This window comes from Rhamphochromis sp. 'chilingali' (assembly GCF_963969265.1).
Source record: "Rhamphochromis sp. 'chilingali' genome assembly, chromosome: 4".
NCBI lineage: Eukaryota > Metazoa > Chordata > Actinopteri > Cichliformes > Cichlidae > Rhamphochromis > Rhamphochromis sp. 'chilingali'.
This window is the reverse complement of record NC_137948.1, coordinates 30462182-30487355: the sequence shown is the minus strand read 5'-3', so window position 1 is coordinate 30487355 and position 25174 is coordinate 30462182. Positions and strand designations below refer to the sequence as shown.

The window sequence follows — 25174 nt, the reverse complement described above, 5'->3', positions numbered from 1 at the left end:
CTATTGCTCGGATTTATTATTATTATTATTCTTTTTCCGCCTGAAATTTTGGACCGTAACTCATCCCACAGTTTTGACACAAGCTTCATATATGTTATATCATTTTGTGCGGCTGGATCAGGAATGAGTTGCTATGCCTTTTGGTGTTTATTACTTCTATAGTTTTTTAAATATGAATATTTTAATGCAAGTTTTTGCCCATTGGAATGAATGGGAACGAACGAAAGTGAAACTTAACTTACTTTGTGGTGTGTTTGCTCACTCACTTAATTTGTGGTGTGTTGGCTCACTCTAGTGGTATGTCCCCGTATTTGGATTACCATAATGACGACAATATCAACGGCGCGCACAGCGTCGGTGCTTTCAGGAACCATTGGAATTCTTAAGGTTGCACGAAGCATTGAATAGTTACGGTAACGGCAAGGGTGTATGCTTGGTGGAAAACTGCATATCCCACAATTCAAAGCACGCCTCTACCAGTCAAACAATGGCGGCTGCCACTTGGTTTAATATATTCCTCTTATTTGTGTTTCTAGGTCACAAAGTAAACTTTTAAGATATTTTCAGGTGAGAATGTGGGTGTGTAAACGTCAAATATCTGCTCGTTTTGTCAAAACATCCCATATTGGCAACAGATTTTTCACGATGTTGCGCCGCTTCACTCAAAAGCACCCAGGCTTGGCTTTCAGTGAGGCGTCTCTAACTCCTTTCATCCCCGATAGCTCCGCAAACAGTCTTTGTCTTAGCTGGACTTATTTTTCGCTTATATGGGCCGATGATGCTGGTCGATGAGGAAAAACTAACTGAGTTGTTTGGTGGTGGCTAACGCGGAGCTAGCTAGCCACCGGTATGTGTCTCTTTCCCCTCATATGTGGGGAAAGAAACATGCGAGGCGGCCGCCGATCGACCGGTTTTCAGGTGAGAATGTAGGTGTGTAAACGTCAAATATCTGCTCGTTTTGTCAAAACATCCCATATTAGCAACAGATTTCTCACGATGTTGCTGCTAGCCGGCTAGCTAGTTCGGCCGGCCGGCTAGCCGGCTAGCTAGCTCGGCTAGCTAGCGCCGCTTCGCTCAAAAGCACCCAGGCTTGGCTTTCAGTGAGGCGTCTCTAACTCCTTTCACCCCCGATCGCTCCGCAAACAGTCTTTGTCTTAGCTGGACTTATTTTTCGTTTATATGGGCCGATGATGCTGGTCGATGTGGAAAAAATAACTGAGTTGTTCATATACCGGTGGCTAGCTAGCTCCGCGTTAGCCACCGGTATATGTCTCTTCCCCTCGTATGCGGGGAAAGAAACACCGATCGACCGGTGGTGGCTAACGCGGAGCTCAATCGTGGATAAGGGAAACCCAATGCAGGAGAAGCAGGCGGCTGGTGAACTGAATTTCAGGTAAGACGTTATTAACTGCACTCTATTTGGGTCAGATATAAACCGAGTTTAGGTGTAGTTTATTTTCGTTGTGCTGACAGTTGTGCTGTCAGTTACAATAACTGTACTGCGTACTAGCTAGCACGACGGAGTTTCTATACAGCTGTGCGTGCTAAGTTACTGATTTTGAACTTTATGACAGCCTCCCCTATTTTCAGGCGAGAATGTAGGGGTGTAAACTTCAAATATCTGCTCGTTTTATCAAGAAGTCCCATATTTTATCAAGAAGTCCCATATCTCTCACGATGTTACTGCTAGCGCCGCATGGCAGCTAGCTGGCTAGGGCGGCTTGGCTGACACCTAGGCCGGGCTGACTGATACCCAGGCCGGCTCACGCTCTCGTTTCACCGCCGCATGGCGGCTAGCTGGCTAGCGGGGCTTGGCTGCCACCCAGGTCGGGCTGGCTGACACCCAGGCTGGGCTGGCTGACACCCAGGCCCGCTCACGCTGTCGTGTCACCCCTAGTCTTTCGTGATGACTCTTGGTTGGCTGCTGGACTTATTTTTCATTTATATGGGCTGGTGATTCAGTATGAGTGTCCGGTGAACTGAATGTCAGGTAAGACGTTATGTATATGTAAGGTAGTGACTGGAATAAGTCACAAGGTGTCGCTGTTGAGCTGCATATATGTTGTAAATTTTAGCAATTTTGACCATTTGTCCTCTGCAGGACACCGTAGTTCAGATTTCTCGTTCGCGTGGGCGCCATCTTGGTTCAGTGTTTACTGTGATGTGCAAAGGTAAGCACTGTCAGTGGCGAACTGCATTGGTTTTGTTTAAAAATAAGTGTTCCACTGTGTAAAATAGCGGTTTGTCATTTAAGCCGAGCAAATATTTTGTTTATTGAGAGGTTCATGTATTGTCTGATGAGAGTATGAGACAAAGATATACTTTTCTTTCTTACTCTCATATAAAATATTTAGCTTTTATTAAATAGTTATCTGAATCTTACAACCAAAGTTTGTATAATAATACACAAGATTGGCTGTAGACCATTGTTAATCATTCAGAACACTGTGTAAAAATAACAAAAAACAAAAAGTGAATGAAAAGTGCATAAATATTTATTTTACGTGTTTGATGTGTGTGGCAGGGCGTGGTCTGCAGTGCCGCTGCAGGGGAGGTGGACCCACCTCAGCGGCATCTGCAGACCACGCCTCACAGGTGTAAAGTCTGTGCTCTCTCTGCTTTTTTTCTTTTTTTTTTTTTTTTCTTTTGTGTATGTGTCGGGCTATGAGATGAAAAGCTACAGCCGGCTGTGTGGGTACAGCAACTATGTGTGAAAAGTGGTCCATAACGTAATGCTTCAAAGTGTGTTCATGTAAACATTGTCGGGTCTGCTTATGAACCTCTGCGCACAGCGTCTACAAATTGGGGCTGTACGAAGTCACCTCATCTTTACACAAAACCGTAAGCTGTCATCTGTGAGGCGCGAGCGGTGTTTGGTTTTTACCATAGTTCATGGTGGAGAATGGCTGCTCCGGTGAGTTTTGCTCTCTGTAGCCGTTTGAATGGCAAACTATACTGATTAGCGGCGGCATAGGCACACTTAAAATTTCTTCAGAAATTTTCGCTTTCTAGTTATTATTATTATTATTATTACTATTATTATTGTTGTGTATTTTGGTGTTGCTCCCCCTTCCCTGTGCTTGTGTATATGTGTGTGTGTGGGTGGCTGAGCACTTGTTTATAGGCGGCGTCAGGCCTGGAGGGTGTGGCCCTGCAAGGGGACTGGCCACACCCGAAGCCACACACCTGCTGCTGATCAGGCCTCGTCGGGGGAGCTACTTAAGAGAGTCTTGGAGCTCCCACCGACGCGGGATCATTGCATGAGACTCCACGTTAGTCACCCTGTCTAAGTTTAGTCAGAAAGTGTATGCCTGCCATTTCTGAGTGTCCTGACAGCTGCGCTATTGTTTCCCGCAGGAAGAGCGTGGAAGGCACGGAGAGCAGCGAGCACACGGACTATTCACGGGAGACACGACACGGGAGTCTGGGAGAACACGGGGATTTATTGTTACGTTGTTTTCACTCTGTAAATAAACACTGTTTGTACATAGAGCACCGCGCCTGGGTCCTCCTTCCCCACTCCTTCCACGGTGTGCCATGCCATACCGTGACAATTATGGGGTAGCTGAACAGAAGGACCTAATAAAGTGGCTGGTGAGTGCACATTAAAGACCAATAAACACGAGCAGGTCTGTGTCAAAAGTATCAGTCTTTATCCAACAGAGGGGAAAAATGTGGTTAATGTTATTTAAATCACATTGTAATGTCTGGTGAGTTTTTTAAGTTGCGGATGAAAGGATTCACACTGCGTCACGTGTGCATAAAGTAAGCAGGTTTTTGATTTTTGCCATCCAGTTGGTCTGAGCAGAGGGGAATACAATAATCCAATAAAACCCATCAATGGTGCTTCTGCCTCCACTATCAGAGCATCCCTTTGTTTACATTTGTGCTTTTATACTCTTAACAAAACTGGAATTTGGAATCTATGAAATTAAGATCTGACCCACTCCTGCTGCATACCAAGAGGTTTAAAATGAATGAAGCCTTGGTGGTTTAAATCAGCGAACAGTACAGATAACTTCAGGAGTTTGATCAACTACATCTGAAAAATTACATTTGTTTCTCTCACTTTTTTTGGAAATCCCTGGATTACATTGATATGTAATAATCCTTTCAGTTATGCAGCTATCAAAGTGCTGTAGTAGTGCTGTGGAAAATCATTTAAGAGACGTGTTTTGTGATTTTGGAGAGTCTGACTGTGTTCTATGATAATTCTGTGTCTGTGAGAAGATGTGGTCTAAGCAGATTTAGGCACAAATGAAATTTCATGCCAAAAAAGGTTCACACAAATTGAACTGTGCTGCCTAATCAGCATATAACCACACTTTCAGCTGTGCTCCTTCTTTGGGCAAACATGTTTGTCTGGTGCCAGAAAATTATCAAGCAGATGCAGATCCAAGAATACAGACTTTCAAAAACAGGCTTATTAAACCTCTATTAGCTGTGTGACCTGACAGATGAGCTGTTAGTGTGCCTGGTCACTAGTTTAATTCCCAGCTGCCCAGACTGCTGTTGCATGTCTACTCGTTTTACCACATTTGTTGGAACCACATGTGTAGCTTAGGTTGGAGCACCGAGGGAGATGGAGGTTAATTGCACATGCGCTACTTGGATTTGTCATGGATTTTAATAAATCAGATGTGCTTCAGCTAAATTTCTGGTTATATTCAAAATTTTCATTGAAAACATATCAGACATACAAATATCTCTGCTGTGGGAAGAATTTAAGGAATCAGTAGAGGCTGACTGATATGGCATTTTCAAAAGCAGTACTGTTATTAGAGGATTTGAAAGTCTCATACTTGGATACTTCGGCTGATATATTTTTCTTTCTGGCACACAAAACAGAATGGCTCCTAAGGCTAGTGGTTTACACATTTGCCAAACAAGTAAAAGATTCCTAGTTTGACCCAATGAAGGAGCCACAAATCCCTTTGTGTCAGTAAGGACATCCAGTGTAAAAATGTTACCTAATCAAACCTACCGTGTTGAACCCCTGTGAATAAGGGAGCAGCTGAAAGTAGCTTACACTAAACAAACAGATTTCTCTAACATTTGTGTATTTATTTTAGACAGTACACTTTATAAGTTAACTTGTTTTATAGATACAGCGAGGGATGACTCCTTTACGCTCTGAATGATTCGGATCAGCTGGTTGTTGTGTTAGTGGCATTCCAAACACTTGTTGCTAGCAGGGAAGTTGTACAACACCCTCTGGTGGACAAACCATCCAACATCAATGCTGATAACATGGCTGAAGGGTGTTTCTCCTGTTTTCTTTATTTTTTAAACCAGTCATTATAAATACAGATACTGACATATCAGCCAATAGCTAATACAGCGTGGCAATATCAGCCTGCTGATAAATCAGGTACATTTAGAGCTGAATAAAAACCAGGACAGGCAACTTTACCTTGCTTAGTTTTTTGCAAAAACACTAAACTCGTAAAACATTGTTTTATGTCCTGATATTAGACCCAATCCTGCAATCTTATCAAGCTGCCTGCAAGCTCACAGCAATAGAGGAGTTGCTGCTGAGTGGTTGACTGAGACCACTGGACACTGAGTGTGTGTCAGAGAGAATTACATTTACCACTCAAGGTCCAGTTGTTGTATGAACTCATAATTCATATTTTGCCAATAAAAAAGCTCTATTGGTGAGTGAAAGATACCTCCTTCTGTTAGGGGCATTTCTCTCTGAGTAATGTTAGCGTTTCTGTCCTAAACAAACCCTCTGCTTTCTTTATGCTTTTATTGGAGATGAGGACGGGGGCCAAATGCACAAGTTCCAAATATTGGGGGACACATACCCAGAAAACTACAGCTGCAAATCAAAACAAGAAAACAAACAAAAAAAACTGTACTTGCACATTTTTTAAATGTATGTCAGACATCCACATGTAACTTTACTGAAGAGGAAGCAAAACTTACTGAATGGAGCACAGATTAACAACCATTTCAGTTTTCTGTGCTCAGATCAAATTTGTCCCATCTCATATATATATGATATTTCTTTCAGTATTTTGATCTGGAACTCTCCGCCAGAGTTTTAGTTGACTGATGGTGCCACGTATTCAGTCAGTAAAAGTGACATAAGAAAGCAGAGCCATTAGGGAGTATTTGTTACTTTTGTAACTTCTAAAAGAAGCCGTGCTTCTGTGTGGCTTTGAACGATAAACCGTGGGAGCGTGCAGGTTGTGTAAGAGGCTACATCTTTGAGTTTTTGTCCCTGTATTGGGAGATAGAGAGCAGGGTGTAAAGAGGGACTTAAAGCAGGGGATAAGAAATACTGACAAGTGCATCACTTCATCTAACGTCCCAATGGTGTCGCCTGTGACAACATAATCCCTGTGAGTGTACAGCGCGTGCATACACACACTGCAATCCCATTACAGATGAAGGCCGAGATACAGAGAGCAAGAGGAAGGCATGGTCAGATTGCCCGATAAATAGAGAAGATAGGCAGACAAATAGCTAGAGAAGGAGAAGGAAAGAGCGAGAGAGAGTGAGAGGGGGAAGAGTTGCTGCTGTTCAGAATGGCGATTGATCACATACACAAAATACAAGCTCCCCCTGAGGAGGGATTACAGACACTCCGCTGTCCTCCTCCATTTCCTCCTCTCCTCGTCTCTAATCCCTTTGTCTCGTCTTCTCTTTAATGTGTTCTGCTGCCCTTCCCACTTTCTGATCACCTCTTTTCTCCCCGTCCTCATCCTTCTCCTTCCCTCTGGCTAGTTGCAGGAGGGTAATAAGGATCTGCATGCAGCAGCTGTGAAGGTGCTGACAAACAGAAAAGTCTCAGATGGAACTGTCTCTCTGTGTGTCTGTGTGATTTATCTAACTTCTCCTGAGCCCAGCAATACAGCAGAACCTGGTGCAGAGTGAGATGTGTTTGAGGAAGCTGTTGATTATATGTGTGTGTGCAGGTGGTAGCATGGGATATGTGTGTTTGCTGCTCACCTGTACTGAGTGAAAGGAGTGAGGTCTGGGATTTCCAGAGTGTCTGCATCTGGCTGGTTGTCTTTTTGGTACACAACTTTCCACTCCTCCTCTTTTCCATCATCCTTCACCACCTGTTGAAAAGGTAATCAGATGGAAGACAGTTTCTCTTTTGCTTGATTTGTCAATAAGAGCTGACCACAAAAGTGTGCATGCAACACAAACACAGTCACACGCACCTGTCCTTCAACTATCCACCGTGATATGGCAGTCTTGCCATCAGGACCGGGTCGAAATCTCACCGTTGCGGTCCGAGGGCTGATGTTGGAGATGACTAAGTTTGAAGGAGCACCAGGAAGTTCTGCAGATAGAAAACAGAAAAAATAGTGCTTTAGCCTATATGCAGATAGTGCTTGCAAGATACCTGTCACTGCTGCATATTATTGATAATCATGCAGATATGTAAAACATTTACTGGAAAAAAAGATTATTACATGTTCCTTTTTAATGAGAACAGAAGTCTGTGTATGGCTTTAAGATGTCTTAAATATTCACTGGCAATTTCATTAGGTATAACTTTTCGACTAGTCATTAAAACAAATATTTAGGCAGCCGATCACATGGCAGCAACTCAGTGCATTTATGCATGTAGACATGGTTAAGATGTTTACTTGATGAGTTCCAACCAAGCGTCAGAACAGGAAAGAAAAGTGATTTAAGTGGCTTTGCATATGCTATGGTTGTTTGTGCCAGACGGGCTGGTATGTGCAATTTTCCCACAGAATGATCTCTAGTGTTTAAAGAGAATGGTCTGAAAAAGAGAAAATATCCAGCAAGTTCAGCTCTCTGGGTGAAAACACCTTGTTGATACTAATGGCCATACTGCTTTGAGCTGCGAGGACGGCAACAGGAACTCATAAACCACTTGTTACAACCAAGGTATGCAGAAGAATGTACGACACGACGAACGTTAAAGCAGACGAGTTGCAGCAGAACAAGACCACACCAGGTGCCCGTTCTGGTAGCTACAGACAGAAAACTGGGGCTACAATTTGCATTGGATCAGCAAAAGTGTACAATGGAAGGAGCAGGATTTGAACAGAAAGTGAATTTGGTGTAAACAACATGAAAGCATGGCTCCATCCTGCTTGTATAAACAGTTTCAGCTGCAGGTGGTGGTGCAATGGCGGGGGATATTCTCTTGGCACACTTAACCACAGCGTACCCATCTTCTGATGGCAATTTCAGCAGGAAAACACACCATGTCACAAAGCTCAAACCATCTCAAACTGGTTTATTGAACATAACAATGAGTTCACTGTTCTCAAATGGCCTCCACACTCAATTGAACAGAGTACCCCTGAGATGTGATGATGTGGAAAAGGAGATTTGTATTACAAATGTCGAGCTGAGAAATTTGTAAAAAGTTTGTGAGACTATCACAGCATGGCCCAAAATCTCCGAGGAATAGTTCACCTTATTCTGAAGGCAACCCACCGGTATTAACAAGGTGTAACTAATAAAGTGGCCAGTGGATTTAGATTTGAGGAAAGAAAACTAAAACACCTCCTACTGCAGGTGCTGCGATAACCACATAAATACACATCCAGTTAGAGACCTGTGTTTTGTCCAAACAGTAAAGGACACATGGACAAATGAATGAATTGTCCACGGCATGGAAGAAGACTGATTGTAGGATTGAAGATTCTGGATTGTAAATAAGAGCAGAATAAAAAATATATTAACACTGAAATGTTTTTATCTGCAAACAGATACAAATATGTAAAATGGCATAACTGACAAAAACATGTCTGAGAATTGCCACATGGCTAATGTGAGATAGAAAAAAAGAAGCATGAATCATGCTGCCAAGTACGAAAGCCAAAAAAATTCCTCCAGTACTTTTAATGTTTCCATGTTTGACCATACAAAAGTATGATTAAAAAGGTTGTTGTTAACTAAAGTACAAGAATCTCTGCATTTTTTTCTCTCTCAGAAGAATTCAGTCCAAATTTCCAAGGTCAATAACACAATGCAGTGAGACAGTGACACAGCACAGCAGTGGAGGTAAGATGAAGGTTTCAATATGTCCCATATAAAGTCTCTAAATGTCAAAATAGGCTGAATTCTTATGACAGTATTGTGGGAGGGCAATGACAAAAGTGAGAATCTGACTTGGTGGAGATGACCACCCCCACCTGTACACTCCAGCAGCAGCCAGTCAATCAGCAAAGTACAGAACTGCAGAGCTTATCTGACAAAATGTAGCTGGAACCTAAAGGATTTCAGTTTTGCTGTTTATTTTCTCTTCCCCCCCCCAAAAATATCAATGATTAACTGTGGAAACATCAACTTTAAAAAGCTTTTGGCTGTGATGATAACTTGTCTCGGCAAAGCTAATTAGACAGTAATTGTCATCCCCAACTGGCAAATGCTACACACTTGAAAGCAAAGCGTGACAGTATCAATAACTGCAAGAAAGAATAATTGGAAATCAACTATTTCATCTAACAGCACAAAAGAAATTCTCTGACAATAAAAAATCACTGATGTGGCCCAAGTTTGTTCAGCGACAACAAAACACGGCCGACTAAAAGTCTAAAAAGTTGCTTCTGTCTTACACAGAATGAGAGCCGAGCTGAATCTGGCCGACAACAACCACAAAACAACTATTATTTTCTCCCTGTGGTGAGTTTTCTTTTTTAAAACCTTGAATAAATCACAGAGGAATAATGATACGTTTTGTATGCACAATTCAAGCAGAACTAAATATTCCTATTAAAGGTTTTTACAGCTCCACCTTTCAAATGCCACACGCGCACACTCACACGTTTTATAGCTTGGAATAGACTTCTTCACTGACAGCTGTTGAATTGAACTGCCATTGGTCTGGCAGGCGGCACATATGACAACGGCTCGGAAGACGGCGTCTGAAAATCCGCTCGTTTTAATCAGGAGCTAACAGATAAAATATGTGACAGCTTGTTTCTGTTAATGAAATTGGCATAATCAAAAATCATCACAATCCACTTTGCTTCTAAATTATCTCACTCAATCAAGACCGAGCACTTTAGAGCCTCTTTTCAAACACTTCTCTCGGCTGTGTTTGCTTAATACTTGGTACCTCTGGACGGCGTGATCTGCTGTAATCCATCCAATTCTGTTGCAAGCGCCGTGTTTGCCGAACACAACAAAATACACGTTTGTAAAGCTGACGCGTTAAGCCAAATGGCGTAAATCGGACAGATTTCGAAGAATACCTGAGAGGATTCCTCATTGAAACGGGACAACAAAACAACCGTCCAACCGTTGTGGAAACAAGGCATCATTTAGTCTGGATACAGTGCGGTTCATGTGTGCACCGCAAGACAAATTACAGCTATCAGCAAACTCTGCTCTGTAAATGCACGCAGCAAACTTGTAAGGGTTATATGTGGAAATGTTGATATCAGCTGCCTCGCGCAGATGAATGACAAAACTCCATGAATATATGAATAAATAAACAAGACAAGAATCTATACTCTGTGAATCTCTCTCTTCCTCTCTCGCTCTCTCGCTGCTCATTCTTTAGTTCTTTTTCCCCACCTAATATTCAGCCCTTCGTCTTTCCTTCAGTCTTTTGCTTTCATGAATTAATGAATAACCTCCAAATCTGAACTGTCTGTATCCATCTTGCTTTCACTTTTTCTTCTTTTATTCATAAATTAGTAATCAGAAAATGTTAGGACAAAAATCCCACTGTATGAGCTGTGTTTTTTTCTCCATTCTCCCACACTTTGCTTTCCGCCTCTGAGTCCATTTCTGAGACACTTTGGTCTTCGACTCTTTGGAGATTGGATTTTCTCATGTTTTCTGTTCTTCCCTCATTATGTTCCTCCATCTTCTTCTTTTTCCCCCTTCTTCAGTCCTGCTCTTTGATTGTCTCTTGCCCTCTCTCTTCCATTGCTGCATTTCTTCCACTTTGCCATTTGCAGTTAATCAGCGCTAATAATGATTGCAACTTGGCCTAAGTCCAAACGCACAGAACACACAGACACACACACACACACACACAATTGCAGCTTACACTAAAGCACTCTCTGAGATGCTGTAAATGACCGGCTCTTGTGTGTGACTGTGTTTGTCGATGTGTGCGCTCGCTGTGTGGGTGATGATTCATGGATTCACAGTAACAGCTACTTATCAGCCTGAGGGAAGACAATGGCATCGCAACAGCTCATCACTCATATTTACTCGGCTCCACACACACAAACAGACACACACACCCCCAGATACACACACATGAAAAACAGTTTTTAACATCCGCTGTCACAGGCACCGGTGCGTTTATTTATTGTACCTGGTGGGACCCCGGTGGAGATGGTGGAGGATGTGACCACGCCCCGTCCTGCAGCAGTGAGCGCAGCCACTTGTATTGTGTACACGGTGGTGGAGGTGAGGCCGGTCAGCTGGTACTGCAGGGTGGAGTTGGGCAAGGAGCGTTCCTCGCGACTTGACTCCACATTCGGCACTTCCCACCACAGCATGTAACCTGCGGGGTGTAGCGCACACGCTGGGTTAATAAAGGCGCATATAGACACAAGCAGACACAAGTACACACACAAGCACGTGTGCAAAAGCGCACACACGTACAAATAATGAGAGGTGCAGAGCCATAAAGGAGGGGAGAGTACAGAAGGGGTAACTCCAGTCAAAATCCTGTCTGTCCCATCGCATCTTTGCAGTCATGCATCACACTCCACCTTCAAATGTGTGTGTGAGTGAGGCCATTTGTGTGTAAAGCCCCGGAGAGAGTGAATGGTCCCTCATCTGTCTCCCTGCTCACCAGGTGCTGGATGAAAAGCAGGTTGAGGAGAAAAGAGTAAATGTGCAAGGTGACCTTGATTGAATACCCATTTTCTCACTCCTCTGAGTGTGTATGCTGACTGGAAAGCCACTGCTCCCTGTGCTGTCGGGTTGTGGTCCTGTGGTGGAGGTGCTGGATGAATGTTGGACAACAACACAAAGACACAAACGTGTAATGTAGAGTTATCGCTTAATTCACAGCAGCTTGTTGTGTTCCCCATTGACTAACAGAGCCAAGGAGGAAGTAGGGCTAAATTAATCTGGGGGAAAGTGCCTTGAGCTCTGCGATGTGCTGCACAAACAAGACCACGGGTGTTGGGAGGCGTGGGATGAGGGCATGTTCAAGACAAAAAGAGGAGACAAGCTGCAAAGGGAAAGGATTAGCTGATGATGAATCAGTTACACACAAACGTCTTCTTAGAGATGGGGGACAGTAAGAGACTAAGTGGAGGAAACTGAAGAAACTATAAAGAGAGGGGATGCTTTTATAAATTCACTTAGATTGGTCATTTGAGAAGATTACTTATCTCATCAAAAATGTGGGTAAAGGGGGGAAATTATTAGAGGCTATCTGCAGTTTTGTTTTGCTCCTTTAATTTTACTGTCATGTTGCAAAGATCTAACCGGTGATGATGCCGTTCTTATCTTCAGGTTCTGCCCAGCTGACTCTGAGCGATGTGTCCAAGATTTCAGTGAAGCTTAGACGGCGAACACGTCCAGGGGCTGAAAAACAAAACACACATACACACACGCACAGTGATGTGGATCAGGCAATTTTTGATTGCAAACAAGCACACATCTCTGTCGTACACAGCATATTACCTATGGCCTATGACTTCACAAGCCTCTTCCTAATCACATTGACCAACACACAGACACACACACACACAGGTGGGTGCAACCCTGCCATTTCTCATTTCATCAATCGCTCTCTAACCCCTTCTCCCTGCAGAGCGATTAAGCTATTCATCTGAGACATTCAATAACTCTCATACACTCATACTCGTGCACACACACACACACAAACACACACACAGGCGGATGCAAAAAGCTATCATCAAGCAAGAATTACACCCACCGTTAACCCTGCCGACACGCCCAGCAACCAATCAATAACTGGCCACTGCTGTGTATGTGTGTATGTGTGTACGGTACATATGGCTACTAATATCCCTTTCCCACTCAATAATTACTGGTTGGTAATAATTGCTCGTCTGCCTGCCTATAGGCTATTGTGTTTATTTGATGGAGTGATGGTGTGCATGTGCACTTGTAGCTGGGAGTTGCAGCTATTATGTTTATCCATGGAACAGTGGGCTATAAATACCACTAAGCCTGAAAACATATGAGTCAATTCCCTTTAGAAAGACACAACATAGAGAAAAAAATAAATAAATAAAAGGGAACCGGGAGACGTCCGGGGAAACTAAGAACAAAGAAATTAAAAATGAGTGAAAGGCAACTAAGAGCCTGAAAGAAAGCAGTGAGTGCAGGTGTATTGTGTTTGCTGGGTATTGTGTACACAGCTGTGTATCACACTGATAAAAACAGCTGGACTGAACGGAGAGCTAGCTAATGCACTTTTATTATTATTCACAGGGGAGTTCTTTGTGTTGTTTGCTGGCTTTATTCACGCTGTTGCTCATGTGTTGTGTCTGTGCATGTGTGAATACTCACTGTCCTCATGCGTCTGCACCAGAGTGGGCGGGCTACGGGGACCATCTCCAGGCGTTGTGAAGCAGAGGGTAGAGCCATAGTACCAGGTGAATTTCTTGAGGCCGCTGACCAACCCTGTGTGGCGTGAACTGGGGTAGTCTGGGGTGATGGTTACTATAGTAACGTCCTCTGGAGACTGCTCTGGCCACACTAGCAGCTGTGGTAAATTAGAAAAATTGTCATTAGTGACAGCAATAATAGTCAATGAATCCAACGTAAGTCCAGCAGGTCACCCCAGAACCCGAACTGTCCATCAGAGTTATATTTCCACTATTTTTGTCATTTATTTTGACTCAGCAGCTCCAGGCTACTGGATCCATTATTGGGAGCGCATTTATGAAAGAAAACTTATTTGTACCACAGTATGGGACACAGTGGATCTTTTCAAATTAGAATGATACCCGAGAGTTTTTGTCATTAAAGTTTAAAACTGCCAAATGCTACTGGCAAATCTGACAAACAACTAAACAATAAACATGTTTTATTCTCGAGAAAAGTTATTTGCATTCCAAACAAGCATACTTTTTATTTATCAGTGTAGCACTTCTAAAGTCTTGCCAGCAGGCCGTTGTCAATCACAGCAGCATCTGAGGATATACGCTAAGTTTGATAATCAGTCTAACTAAATGCCTAATGAAAGGTTATAGTGAGACTTCATTTATATTCAGAACCCACTGCAGCCTGGCTTGCGTTATTGCTTTAACCACAAAAACAAACAGTGAAAAGCAAACACTCACATATTCATAATGAGAGATAAGCCACGGGCAACACTATGATGGGGTGCCCATATTGATAGACCCTAATGAAAAAATAAATAACTGGCTAAAATGTGGACAGAACTGAATCTGAATGCAAAGCTGCATCTGAACTGTGCTTTGTACAGATGAAACCAAAGTGGAGATGTTTGGCACGATGCCATAATTGGGAAAAATAAACCAAAAACCCCCACAGCATATCAGCACAAACACCTCAGTCATGATTTGGGATTATTCTGCAGTCACAGGACCTGAGCACCTTGCAGTCACTGAGTCCATCAACTCCTCTGTACTGTATACCAAAGTATTCTACAGTCAATTTGAGTCCATCTGTCTGACAGCTACAGCTTCACAAATCTGCAACAGAAAGGCTGAAAAAGTAAAGAACCAAGGTGTTGCAATGGCCCAGTCAAAGTCCAGAGAGCTGTCCATAAATGAATACCCACAAACCTCAATGAACTGAGGCAACGCTGTAAAGAAGAATGGACCAAACTTCTGCACAATAATGTCAGAGGCCAATAAAGTCATAGAGAAAACAATGCTGCACAAGCTGCTGTCCTGTGGTAGTACACAACTGTCCACAATGGAGTCACAAAATGTCGAACCGAAATCAAGGTGAAGACCACATTTTCAGATATGTGCAGTAATAATGACTGCTAAGTGTGGCTCTGAACGTCAACATGCCATTGAGGCCGGAGGCCTCTATATGTCAGCATTTGATGACTGAAAAAACTCTGACCTGCATGCACAATGCCTCGCTGCTCTGTTGTCTTTGTGAGCTCTGCGATGTGCTGCCTCAAAGGTTCAAGGCTTTTTTTTTTTAGGTTACAGTATTTTCTCTTATAGCTACACTGTTAATTGGACAACATGCTTGTGTCTAATGTCACATCGTGCTACCAGCATCGATGCAACTTTCTCCACTCAGTTACTACTGTGCATGAACAGCACATCTGCTATTTATTCAGAGAAAATGTCTCATGCTTGTTAACCATGCTGGTTTTTGGGGTGTTGTGGATTATAGCAGCACATCCTCTTGACATTACTTACTTACATGTTTCACTTAAAACAGCACAGTGGGACAAGCTTTCCAAAAACTCACCTCTATAGCTCCGTGGATCTAAACGCATTAAGTGAAAAAGAAATCTTTCAGATTACTACAGTAAAGGATCTGCTGTGCACATTGTATCACATCTAGCTGCAACAGGACACCAGCTCAAAAAAGCTTTGCTTTTCCTCCTAAAGGGTGCACCACTGCACCCAGTGTGTCACAGTAAAACAGCATTTTCTATGTTTTCAATTATAATTCTACTGTATTATCTGCACAGTACAGTGCAGTGGAGTAAGAGTGCTGATGTGGCATCCTCGAGCTCACTTTCAAAGGGTGCTGGGATGATTGGGTTTTCTGTTGATAATGTGTGTGCGTGTGTGTGTGTGTGTGTGTGTGTGTGTGTGTGTGTGTGTGTGTGTAAAGGTGTGTATTTAGAAGTGGGTTGCAATGGAAATGCATATTTTTGTCGTATAGAGATGACGTGTTTGACAGACAGGAAGGAATGAGTGAAGATACTTTCAAGGACAAGTAAATAAAAGACATGAAACTCATTAGAAGTGTCTGGTTCTTTATCTGGCTGAGAGTTTTGAGCTACATTATTAAGGGCATTGTATATAGTCAGTGATCTGTGGGGGTTAGGGTGGGGTGAAATGAGATGAAGCTTTGCTTCATATCCTCTTTTAATTAATATCATTATCAACTGCCCCTCTAAGCAGCACAACACACCCAAAGAAGCACACCCACGTGCACGGCAGCACTCACAGGCTGCAGTGGCAACATCAGAGAGTAACATCCAAAAGATGGAAAGCCATATAGTATTTATCAGCCAATATTCCCACTCTAAAACAGACCCAGTGACGCAAAGCTACAATGATGTGTTTTCTTTGTCATCTTAATCAGTTCCTTAGGGGTTGGCTGCTACAATGAAGTGAAAAATAAATTGCCGACCAGAACTACATAAAGATCCCTCACGATATTCAGTCATTTTCTCTCACACGTCCCCATTTCCCTGCTTTTTTATTACCATTATTATTATGATCTTCTCTCTCTCTCCATATTTTCTTGGCATCCACTAATATTTCCCCTTTTTTAATCCCTTCTTTTATTTTTTGCTCCAGCAGTAATTTTCTTCTTCTTGGAATCGACCCCGCGCTTGACTTGGATTACGACTTGGAGTAAACAAGAACACAGGAGCAGAGAGAAGAACATGACCTCTGAGCTGAACTCCATTTCTTTTCCAAACTTCAATTATTAAAATAGTGAATAAAATATTGAGTAATCTGTTTTTCTTCATTCTGTTTTTGAGAGTCAGGTCAAAGTCAGTCATGGGCAAACTTCAGTTTGTGTAGAAACAAAACGTAAAGATAGAGGATGACATTGGACATTTAAAAGAGTTATTTGGTCCTTCAAATATTTTATGAAATATTTCATTTTAAAGAAATTTGTCAACACATCAAAAACTGACTTAAAATGTAAGAAAAAAGAATAAGCAGTGAAGCATATTCAGAGACTTACCTTGTACCCCTGGTTGATGCCATTAATGAATTGCTGAGGTGGAGGGTTCCAAGTGAATTGGATAGTAGTTGAATTTATAGCAACAACTTGGACTTCCTGCGGAGGTGCTGTGGGAACTGAAGGCAGAGACAAAAACAGGGATGCTTAACTGCAACAGGTTCACCAAGAGGAAGGTTGTGTTTTTATATAGTGAAAAAAACATTATTAAGACTTGTAGGCCCAAGCTGCAGAACTGTTCTTTTTTGTTTTGCTTTTTCTTTTTAAATAAGTGGTAGCTGTAAAAATATGAACCCGCACCACAGTTCAATGATTTATGTGGAGGCTCTGCTCATTTAATTAAAAGAAATAACTGCTAAGCTTGCAAAATAAAATGGCAAACCTATCCCTTTGTTCTTTGCTTAAAATGAACGTATTGTCTGAAAAGCTCCACTAATCTATTGTATTTTGCATATTAGTACCTTATTAATCTCTATATGAACATGTCAACTCTGCAGGCAAAGTGACAAGATTTTGGGGACCATGACGTATGTGATGATTTTCTTTTTATTCCCCCTTTAAATGCATCTGCATTAGTAAACAACGACTGGCAAACACACAGGAAGTGTTGGCCTGGATATCTGCTGGCTACAAGGAAAGCCACGAAAAATGGGCCGACGTTCCCCAGAGCTGATGGGGTTCCCTGATTGTTGTTACCTTATAGGATTGACTGAATGAGATTAGGGTGTTGATGCATTACCGGCTGACTGTGAAAAAGGATGACTCACTGGATTTGCTAGCTCACAGTATCAACGTAACACCCATTGTACTAACCCAGCAGCCCTTTCAGCCATGAACTGCCCATTACGGCATGATTTACTGATTAAAAACAGAACTGAGTTGATTAAGGAAACAAGACGCTTGATCTATATTAATATTTAACAGACAAAAGGCCCTCCTATGACTCAGTGTCACAAAACACCTTTAATTTGAAGAACTCTTCCTCTCTTTTTTAAGTGGCTCTTTCTTTCAGGCCACAAAGCTTGAACTTTTTGTTAAGTGTGTTAAGCCTTGATGACATAACATCAATAGGGCAATTTTTTAAAGCTTTGGAAATCTGCCTTCAGAGCCACGGCAGCAGTCCCCTTTACCCCTTTCTCCACTGACGCAGCTCCCAAACTAGAACTGGTTGAATGCATTTCCACCAAAAAAAGACTGACGCTGGCGCCAAAAAGCTGACACCAGCACGGCACCGCAAAATTGCTGGGCCCAGAGTCAGAACCACGTCAGTGACTGTGGGAACTTCTCCAGTGATTTGCAGCCTACAGATTCTAACTGGCATGATTTTCTTTCCCTTGAAACGGCCCCAACTTCTGCTAGCAAGGTCATGAAATAATCTATCTGAACCTGTCGAAATGAGGACTAGGTCTTAAAAGGCTCTGCACCAGCACTGTGTTCAGCAAAAAGAAGCAGCAGTGACGGGTGTTAAATCACTCGAGCTCACATTTATCTTACGTATACATATGCGTTCATCCATGAAGTATTTATAGCATTTATTTGTCACATTACTATGTATTATTTATCTCTTAAAGAGCAGAAAAAAAGCCTGCAACCGTCCATGTTGCTGACAATGTTAAATAAATTTGATCCATCTGTGTTTAAGTTTGAATACAAGTTTAAAAATGTTCTGTGCATTCAAATGAAAGCAAGATGGTGACGATTTCAAATGACAGAATCTGAAACACGCACGAGCTCGGTCGAGGCATTCATCAGCTGCCTAAGAGTGAGTCGGAGAATAAAGAGTGCAACGCGATAAGATAGAAGCTGTGGAAAATACTGTGTATACAGCAGCAGTTTTTCATATGAAATGTAGCTTATTTGTTCAAGATGGAAAAAAGAAGGCTGGCAGGAGGTAAATACTGCAAACAAGCGCAGAACATGTTTGGTTCTCACAAGCTGAATGCATTTTGCATCACCCAACACCGCCTGTGCTGTTTATTTTTTCTTCTTTCCCCTTTCTTTTGTGTCCGTGTGTGAATGGTTCTCTGCACGTAGATCTTTATTTATTTATTTATTTATCTATGTTATGTGAACTCTATTAAAACAGTTGGTCATTTAGATGGAGGGTGGGGAGCAGAGTGAATAAACATCAAAGCCAGGAACAGAGAGAAAAAGGGGTGACAGTGAGATTTGTGTGCATGCGAGCGTGTGCGCCTGTTACTGAGTGCAGATGTGTGTGTGTGTGCGCGCGAGTGTCTGTGGGCACATGTTATGGTGATTACACAGTAAGGGGTTTATGCTGATGCTAGAGAGCCACAGAGTGATAATGTACTGTTGCATGATGGGAATGCCCTTTACATTTTACATTTGAGCTGAAGTGGCCAGATGAAACACGCGCACCCACGCGCACAAACACAAAGTGGGTGGAAAGAGACCAAAACAAAAACTAGTGAAAAATGGTGTTGCTGGTGATGTTGCAAGGAGGGGGAACAAAGAATGAGAAAAGTTTGAGGGAGACAGAAGATTAATTGATGTTAAAGATGCTCTCTCCCTCCCTGCCATGCTGATTGTGCTCCTGGGGACTGGCTTCTAACCCCTTGCAGCTCACAGCTTCAGATAAAACACTAAACTCTTCCCTTTGGGTGAATCTTAGTATGCGTGTAAGGCTGCTTGTGAGAGAGAGAGCAATGTTATCAGAGTCTACCACAGAGTTTAGCTTCATCCTTTCAGAGACACTGAGAGAGAGAAAATGTCGAATCCATCGCAGCCACTCCCATTAAACCACATTAGAATAATTAATGAGCCTAACTCCCTTTCCTGAGTCTATAAACCTGTCCCGAACTCTTGTAATAATGACTCTGAGTTTTATGTGCGAGCGTGCATGTGTGTGTGTGTGTTTGGCCCATGTTTAATACAGATAATATACTGTTGAAATAAAAGCCAGGAAAAGACGAACACGCGTTTAAAGGAGATTTACCCCGACAACCACTTCCTCTCATCTCACTTTACAGTCTTCACTTACATTCTTCCTCATTTCATACTCTTCCTTTATTTATGTTGAGAGACTTCAAAGCGTGTTGCTCTTTCCAGCCATATTTATTAAATGTATTATATGCCATGTTTTATATTTATAGAGCAATACAGAAACTCTTTCCCCATGAATTCCCCCCAGTTCATCTCAATGTGCTCGTTGGCCAGATGGGAGATGTAGTCCCTCCAGCATGTCCTGGGTCGCCCCTAGGGTCTCCTCCCAGTCGAGTGAAGCTGGTATGCCTGCGAGGAAATGCCTCAGGCACAACAAGTCTGAACCGCATCAAACGACACCCCTCTAAGTGAGAGTGAAGCTTGTCAGGTTATGGAGAAACTTCGTTGCAGGTGCTGGTAACTGATCTCAGTCGTCTGATCCCCACCCAAAAACATTAAACAGATGAGGATGTAAGTATATATACTCACTGCCACAATACGAGGGAAACTGAAAAATACAAATGGACCTTTACTGTCAGCTTAGCTATAAAACTATAGTCCTTTTTTTATCTCTATAGTTGTGTTATTGTGAAAACAAACTGAACATTTAAGGCTTCGTTGTATTTTGGATACTGTTTATATGCTAATATCTTGTTTGTTTAATGCCATATTACAATGCATGATTTATTCAGCTTTGGTCAGATAATGCTCATGTTTGCATGTCAAGTTTCAACAGTCAGTCTCTCAGGAATAGCTTCCTTAACACTTCATTTGCAGGCGTTGCATTTAATTCGCATAGAAAGTGAACATGTGAATCCCTCGTTGTCCCCTGGATTACATAATACATAAAGTCTGCTCATAAGTCAAAGTTCATAATGTGTGATGGCTCTGATGTGAAGTCTTTTCCGGCCCGTATTTAAAGATTCACGGACCAAGGAAGAGTTCTTCTTGGGTTACTAACTCAACAGTGTCACAGTATTTTATATTTAGCAGCGTGCATATGGAGCAGTGATTAAAAACCTCTCAGAACGACTTGGTATATTTGCTTTGAGAAATAAAAGTGTGTGCATACTTACCTCCCTGCAGTGTGTACTCAGTGACAGGGCTGCTGTAGACACCCAGGCCTGCTCCTGTGTAGGCGGCCACCTGGATCTGGTACTGCGTCCAGATGATCAGATCTTTCAGCAGACAGTAGTTGGTCTCTGGGCTGCTGATGTTCTTCTCCTGGTAGTCTCCTGGCAGCCCTGCCAGACGGTACCTACACACATACACACACAGACGCACACACACATTTCAATATGTTGTTTTGCAGAAAAACAAGTTAGGAAAGTAAAGTAAATGGTATGAGTCTAACTCACACAAAAAGGCTATACAGTACATTCCTGTCCCAGTAAGTGTGACCACATAGGGAGTAAAGTATGCAATAGATTAATGTAAAAACATCAAATGTAGAACAAAAAACATAATCTTCAACCAGAAAATACTTTACATTAATATTTTACATTATTACTTATTTATGATATAATGAAATATTTTCAAGAAATCTCAAAGGTTTACCATCCAGAGAAAACCAACAAACACTGGTCACAGTTAGCTACCTCCCAAACCAGCTCAACCCAATATAGCTGCGTCACGCTAGCGTAAAAACAGGACAGCAACTTCCGTATGACTTAGGAAAAAAAACCAAACCACAGAAGATCATGGTTATCCGGTCACTGCACTGACTCCTTTTCACGTTCGGGTAGTTTCTGCATGCAGATAGAGGCAGAGACAACTTTTGATTGCGTTTGATGAGTTAGCATAACTCATGTGGCATGTGGCATGATTTGCAATAGGAGACTGAACTCGACTGGTTGTCTCCTATACAAAGAAATCCTGCTAGTTAATGTGAATTTTTGTGCATGTAGACAGCAACAGATTTTAGAGTTTCTGCTGACGTATACAGTTAATCACCGTATTATCACAAAGAGATGGCATGCAATTTCCACCTTGACCCCATTCAGCCACATACTGACTGCAGACATCTTATCTGAACATTTAAGACATGTTTTAATGACAGCGCTGGTTTGCTTCCGAATCCCATTTTGTAACCAAAATTTATAAAACAACAAAAAAACAAATGAAGTGAGAGAACTTTATTTCATTTGGTAAAACATGAGATCATTTTTAACTGTGGGGATATTATTTGCAGTTGGAAAACTGATTATTATTATGTGCAATACATGTTAAGTTTCAAATTTCAATAATGTTGTATCATGATTTAAGTAGTGGGATACTGTAACATGTATCATGGGGTATCTGGTTATTTTCCATCTCTAATACTGGACTTTCTGATACGCATGTTCAAATAAATGGAAATAAGCTATTTAGTGTACATTTAAACTTAAACTATGATTAACAATTTTCTGTTAATGTGAAGTCCTTCTACAGCTTCTTAAAGATTAAAAATCTCCAATGTTGGGTAGACATCCCTGACTAGTGCACCTCCAAGGCCTTTGCTTTAGTATATGTGATATAAACGTCCACTTAAAAGGATATATGACCCAACCAGACAGGGAGGTGTAATACCACTTTGGTACTGTACATATCTGATGGAGCTGAATGGAGTAATAATCCCCATGTCAGCGTTTTAATATGAAGCCTATTCACTGTAACAGGATATTCCTACGATTCACCGGCTGAGTCAGCGCTCTGTCACAAATACATGCTGTATACACACACGTAACATGCTCATATACACAAATACACAGACACAAAGTGAGGGGGCGCTGGAGGCCGACGGGGGATCTTTGCAGTGGAGAGGAGATAGACCCTCTCTCTCCACCTGATACAATGACACTCACACTGGGAGAGAAGGAGGAGGAGAAGGAGGGGGAGGGAATGATGTTGGAAACAAGGAGAAAGAGAGTGAGGATCTGCCAGCTGACACAACAAGGAGGAAGGAGATCCAAATGGGAGGGAAGGAGGTGGGAGCTCTGTCCTATAAAGTGGAAATGATATAGTGGGAACGTACGTGTGCGATTCCATTTTCTACTGATTTTCTGAAGTGGATGCAGATAACACAGTGAAGGAGGATAAAGACTAGATAACTTCTACTGCAATTACATGCAAATTTGTTTTAGGCAGCTGATGACGGCTTGATTACACACACTTTGTATCACATTTTGGGTAAACATCAAAAAGGAGGGATGGAGGACTAAAGGGCGGCAGGTGTGTCTGTAAAGACAGCTCTCCTGTGTCTGTCTATCAGACACACTCACACAAACAAACAATGACAGAAAGGAATAGGTATTAGTTCTTGACTTAAGCACAACACACTATAAAACTACAAGTATCACTAATGATTAACTAGTGGCAGAAATCTAATAGAATAGAGGTACCTGACTGATTTTGTCCAGCTCCAAGTGAAATTGAAAGCTGCAGAATAACCTGACTTTCCCACTTCACCTGACTTCACCCAAAGCTTTCAGGCACAGAGCTCTAAACGAACCCCCTCTCCTATGAGCCAAACATGCTCACAGAGTGTGTTCAGCAGGGTGCAATTTGGTGGTATTGTGAAAAATACTACAAAAAAAAGTCACCTTAGCCATGCCAGCGTCTACAGTCTCATGGAAGTGACCGACCTTAATATGTCAACAGCTTTTCTCCATTAGGTTAAAGTACTGTGTGACAAAGGGCTTGCATTAATGCTAATAGCCAGTGAGTGGAGCCTGAGTAGGTCCAGACTTGCATTAATGAGGACGGTGGTGCATGTAGGTACAGAAGGATGGAGCTGGATGAGGTCAAGTTCCACCCATTTGGCTCTGCGCTGAATACCACTTAGAAAATCCTCAATGTTAAGGTGAAACTAGCTGAACAAAAGTTTAGCAAAGAATTTTCTGGGGTTTATATATAAGCTATTCAACTTGTTCAGCATTATTTTGCTTATTATCAGTAAGAAACATGAAGCAGCCATTATTTGGGCGAAAGAGAGCTGTCGTATTGTGAATAAGCAAAAACAGTCAATCATGAACATGCTATGAAAAAACTTTACATTTTTATGACCTTATACTACAGCAACCACTGTTGTCCTATTCTGAGAGAGATAAAAAAAGGCCTCATCTAGAACACAATGTAACCAGAATGTTTGTGACGCAGCAGCTCATCCGGACTACAATTATGTTCTGTACAACGACGAATGTGACCTTGACCTTGAGCACAGTTTTGTTGATGACTCATTAAGCGATCATTGTGTGCAAATTTTCACTAAAATCTCCAGGAGTATAAAATGCAAGTAAAAACAAAGTACAGAGAATCCCTAAAATCTGTGCTTTTACAAAGTTTATTTTCTTTTAAATGAAGCTGGTAGGAAACAAGGATTATTTAGCAGCACAAATAATGCAAGTTCTGACAGAGAGGAGCCGTAACGAGTCGGCAGTTCATGCACAAACTGCACCAAACTCACAGGACCACCAAGTTTTGCAGAAATCCCAGTGACACTTTCTGCTGCACCCAAGAAGGGAACAAATGTACGGGCCCACTCGCTAAGTCACATGTGCAGTGTACCAGTTCTTTCTGTTACTTTCACTATCCCTACACAGCACAACAACACCCAAACACGCGCATGTTTCTGTGTGTGTTTACCTGAGTACATATCCTCTGAGGACGCCATTAAGCTGGGGCTCTGGTGGAGGCTGCCACTGGACCATTATGGACTGGTTTGTGCGCCCACTGGCCACAATATTTTTCGGAGGAGCGCTGGGTGCCTCCTCTCTTAGCATGAGCCTAACGCACACAGACAGAGAGAAAGAGAGAGAGGGACACAGAAAAATTATTATGAATCGAGTTTATTAGACATCGCGTAATGAGAATATCAGTGTCGCCGTAGAAGTGTAGGCGCAGCGTTTATCGTTATCACGGGGCGTCCAAGCAATCACTTATCATACCGTCTGCAGAGGAACACTTTATTAGGCGAGCAGGCTAATAAAATTTTTTTTTAGCAACACTGTTTCCTAAATATCTTCATCTTTTATAGTCGAGGGGGTCAGTGTGCCTCCAAATCAGTGACGGTGTTTGTCAGTGGAGATACACGGGACGGAGCTGCAACTTATTCCAGAAAATCATCTCGCAGTTTAAGCAGCTCTGATGAATTCTTATTGAATTCTGCACTCAGCTTTCTCATTGCTTGTCTCCTGGTGTATCTTCCAATTTCCTTTAATACATTTGTTTTTCATCTCTTGCTATATTGTTCATTTAAAAACAGCCAGCGCTGCTGCTGCTGCTGGGAACGCTTAACGCATCACTTCCAGCGCACCAGAGGATTTCTCCTGGGAATGATTGAGCTGAGATTGGGTGCTTAAAACACAGTTTTCATGAACTCCGTACAAGTTGAGTTGCTGTCGTGTTTTTGTTCGGCAACTTAAAGAATCAAACATGC

At 42.1% G+C, this 25174-nt stretch overlaps 1 protein-coding gene across 2 annotated transcripts in view; it reads right to left on the bottom strand.

Annotated features, from left to right (window-relative positions):
• Nucleotides 1-25174, bottom strand: part of LOC308394855 (protein sidekick-1-like) — a 292631-nt gene that overhangs the window by 48491 nt on the left and 218966 nt on the right. For both annotated transcript variants that reach the window (XM_080879438.1, XM_080879439.1), the window contains 8 exons: nucleotides 24382-24522; nucleotides 20835-21016; nucleotides 16819-16934; nucleotides 13462-13657; nucleotides 12409-12507; nucleotides 11279-11470; nucleotides 7179-7300; nucleotides 6961-7073 (listed from right to left, as the gene is read on the bottom strand). In XM_080879438.1, coding sequence (XP_080735564.1) covers nucleotides 6961-7073; nucleotides 7179-7300; nucleotides 11279-11470; nucleotides 12409-12507; nucleotides 13462-13657; nucleotides 16819-16934; nucleotides 20835-21016; nucleotides 24382-24522 — 1161 coding nt within the window. The remainder of the gene's footprint in view (nucleotides 1-6960; nucleotides 7074-7178; nucleotides 7301-11278; nucleotides 11471-12408; nucleotides 12508-13461; nucleotides 13658-16818; nucleotides 16935-20834; nucleotides 21017-24381; nucleotides 24523-25174) is intronic.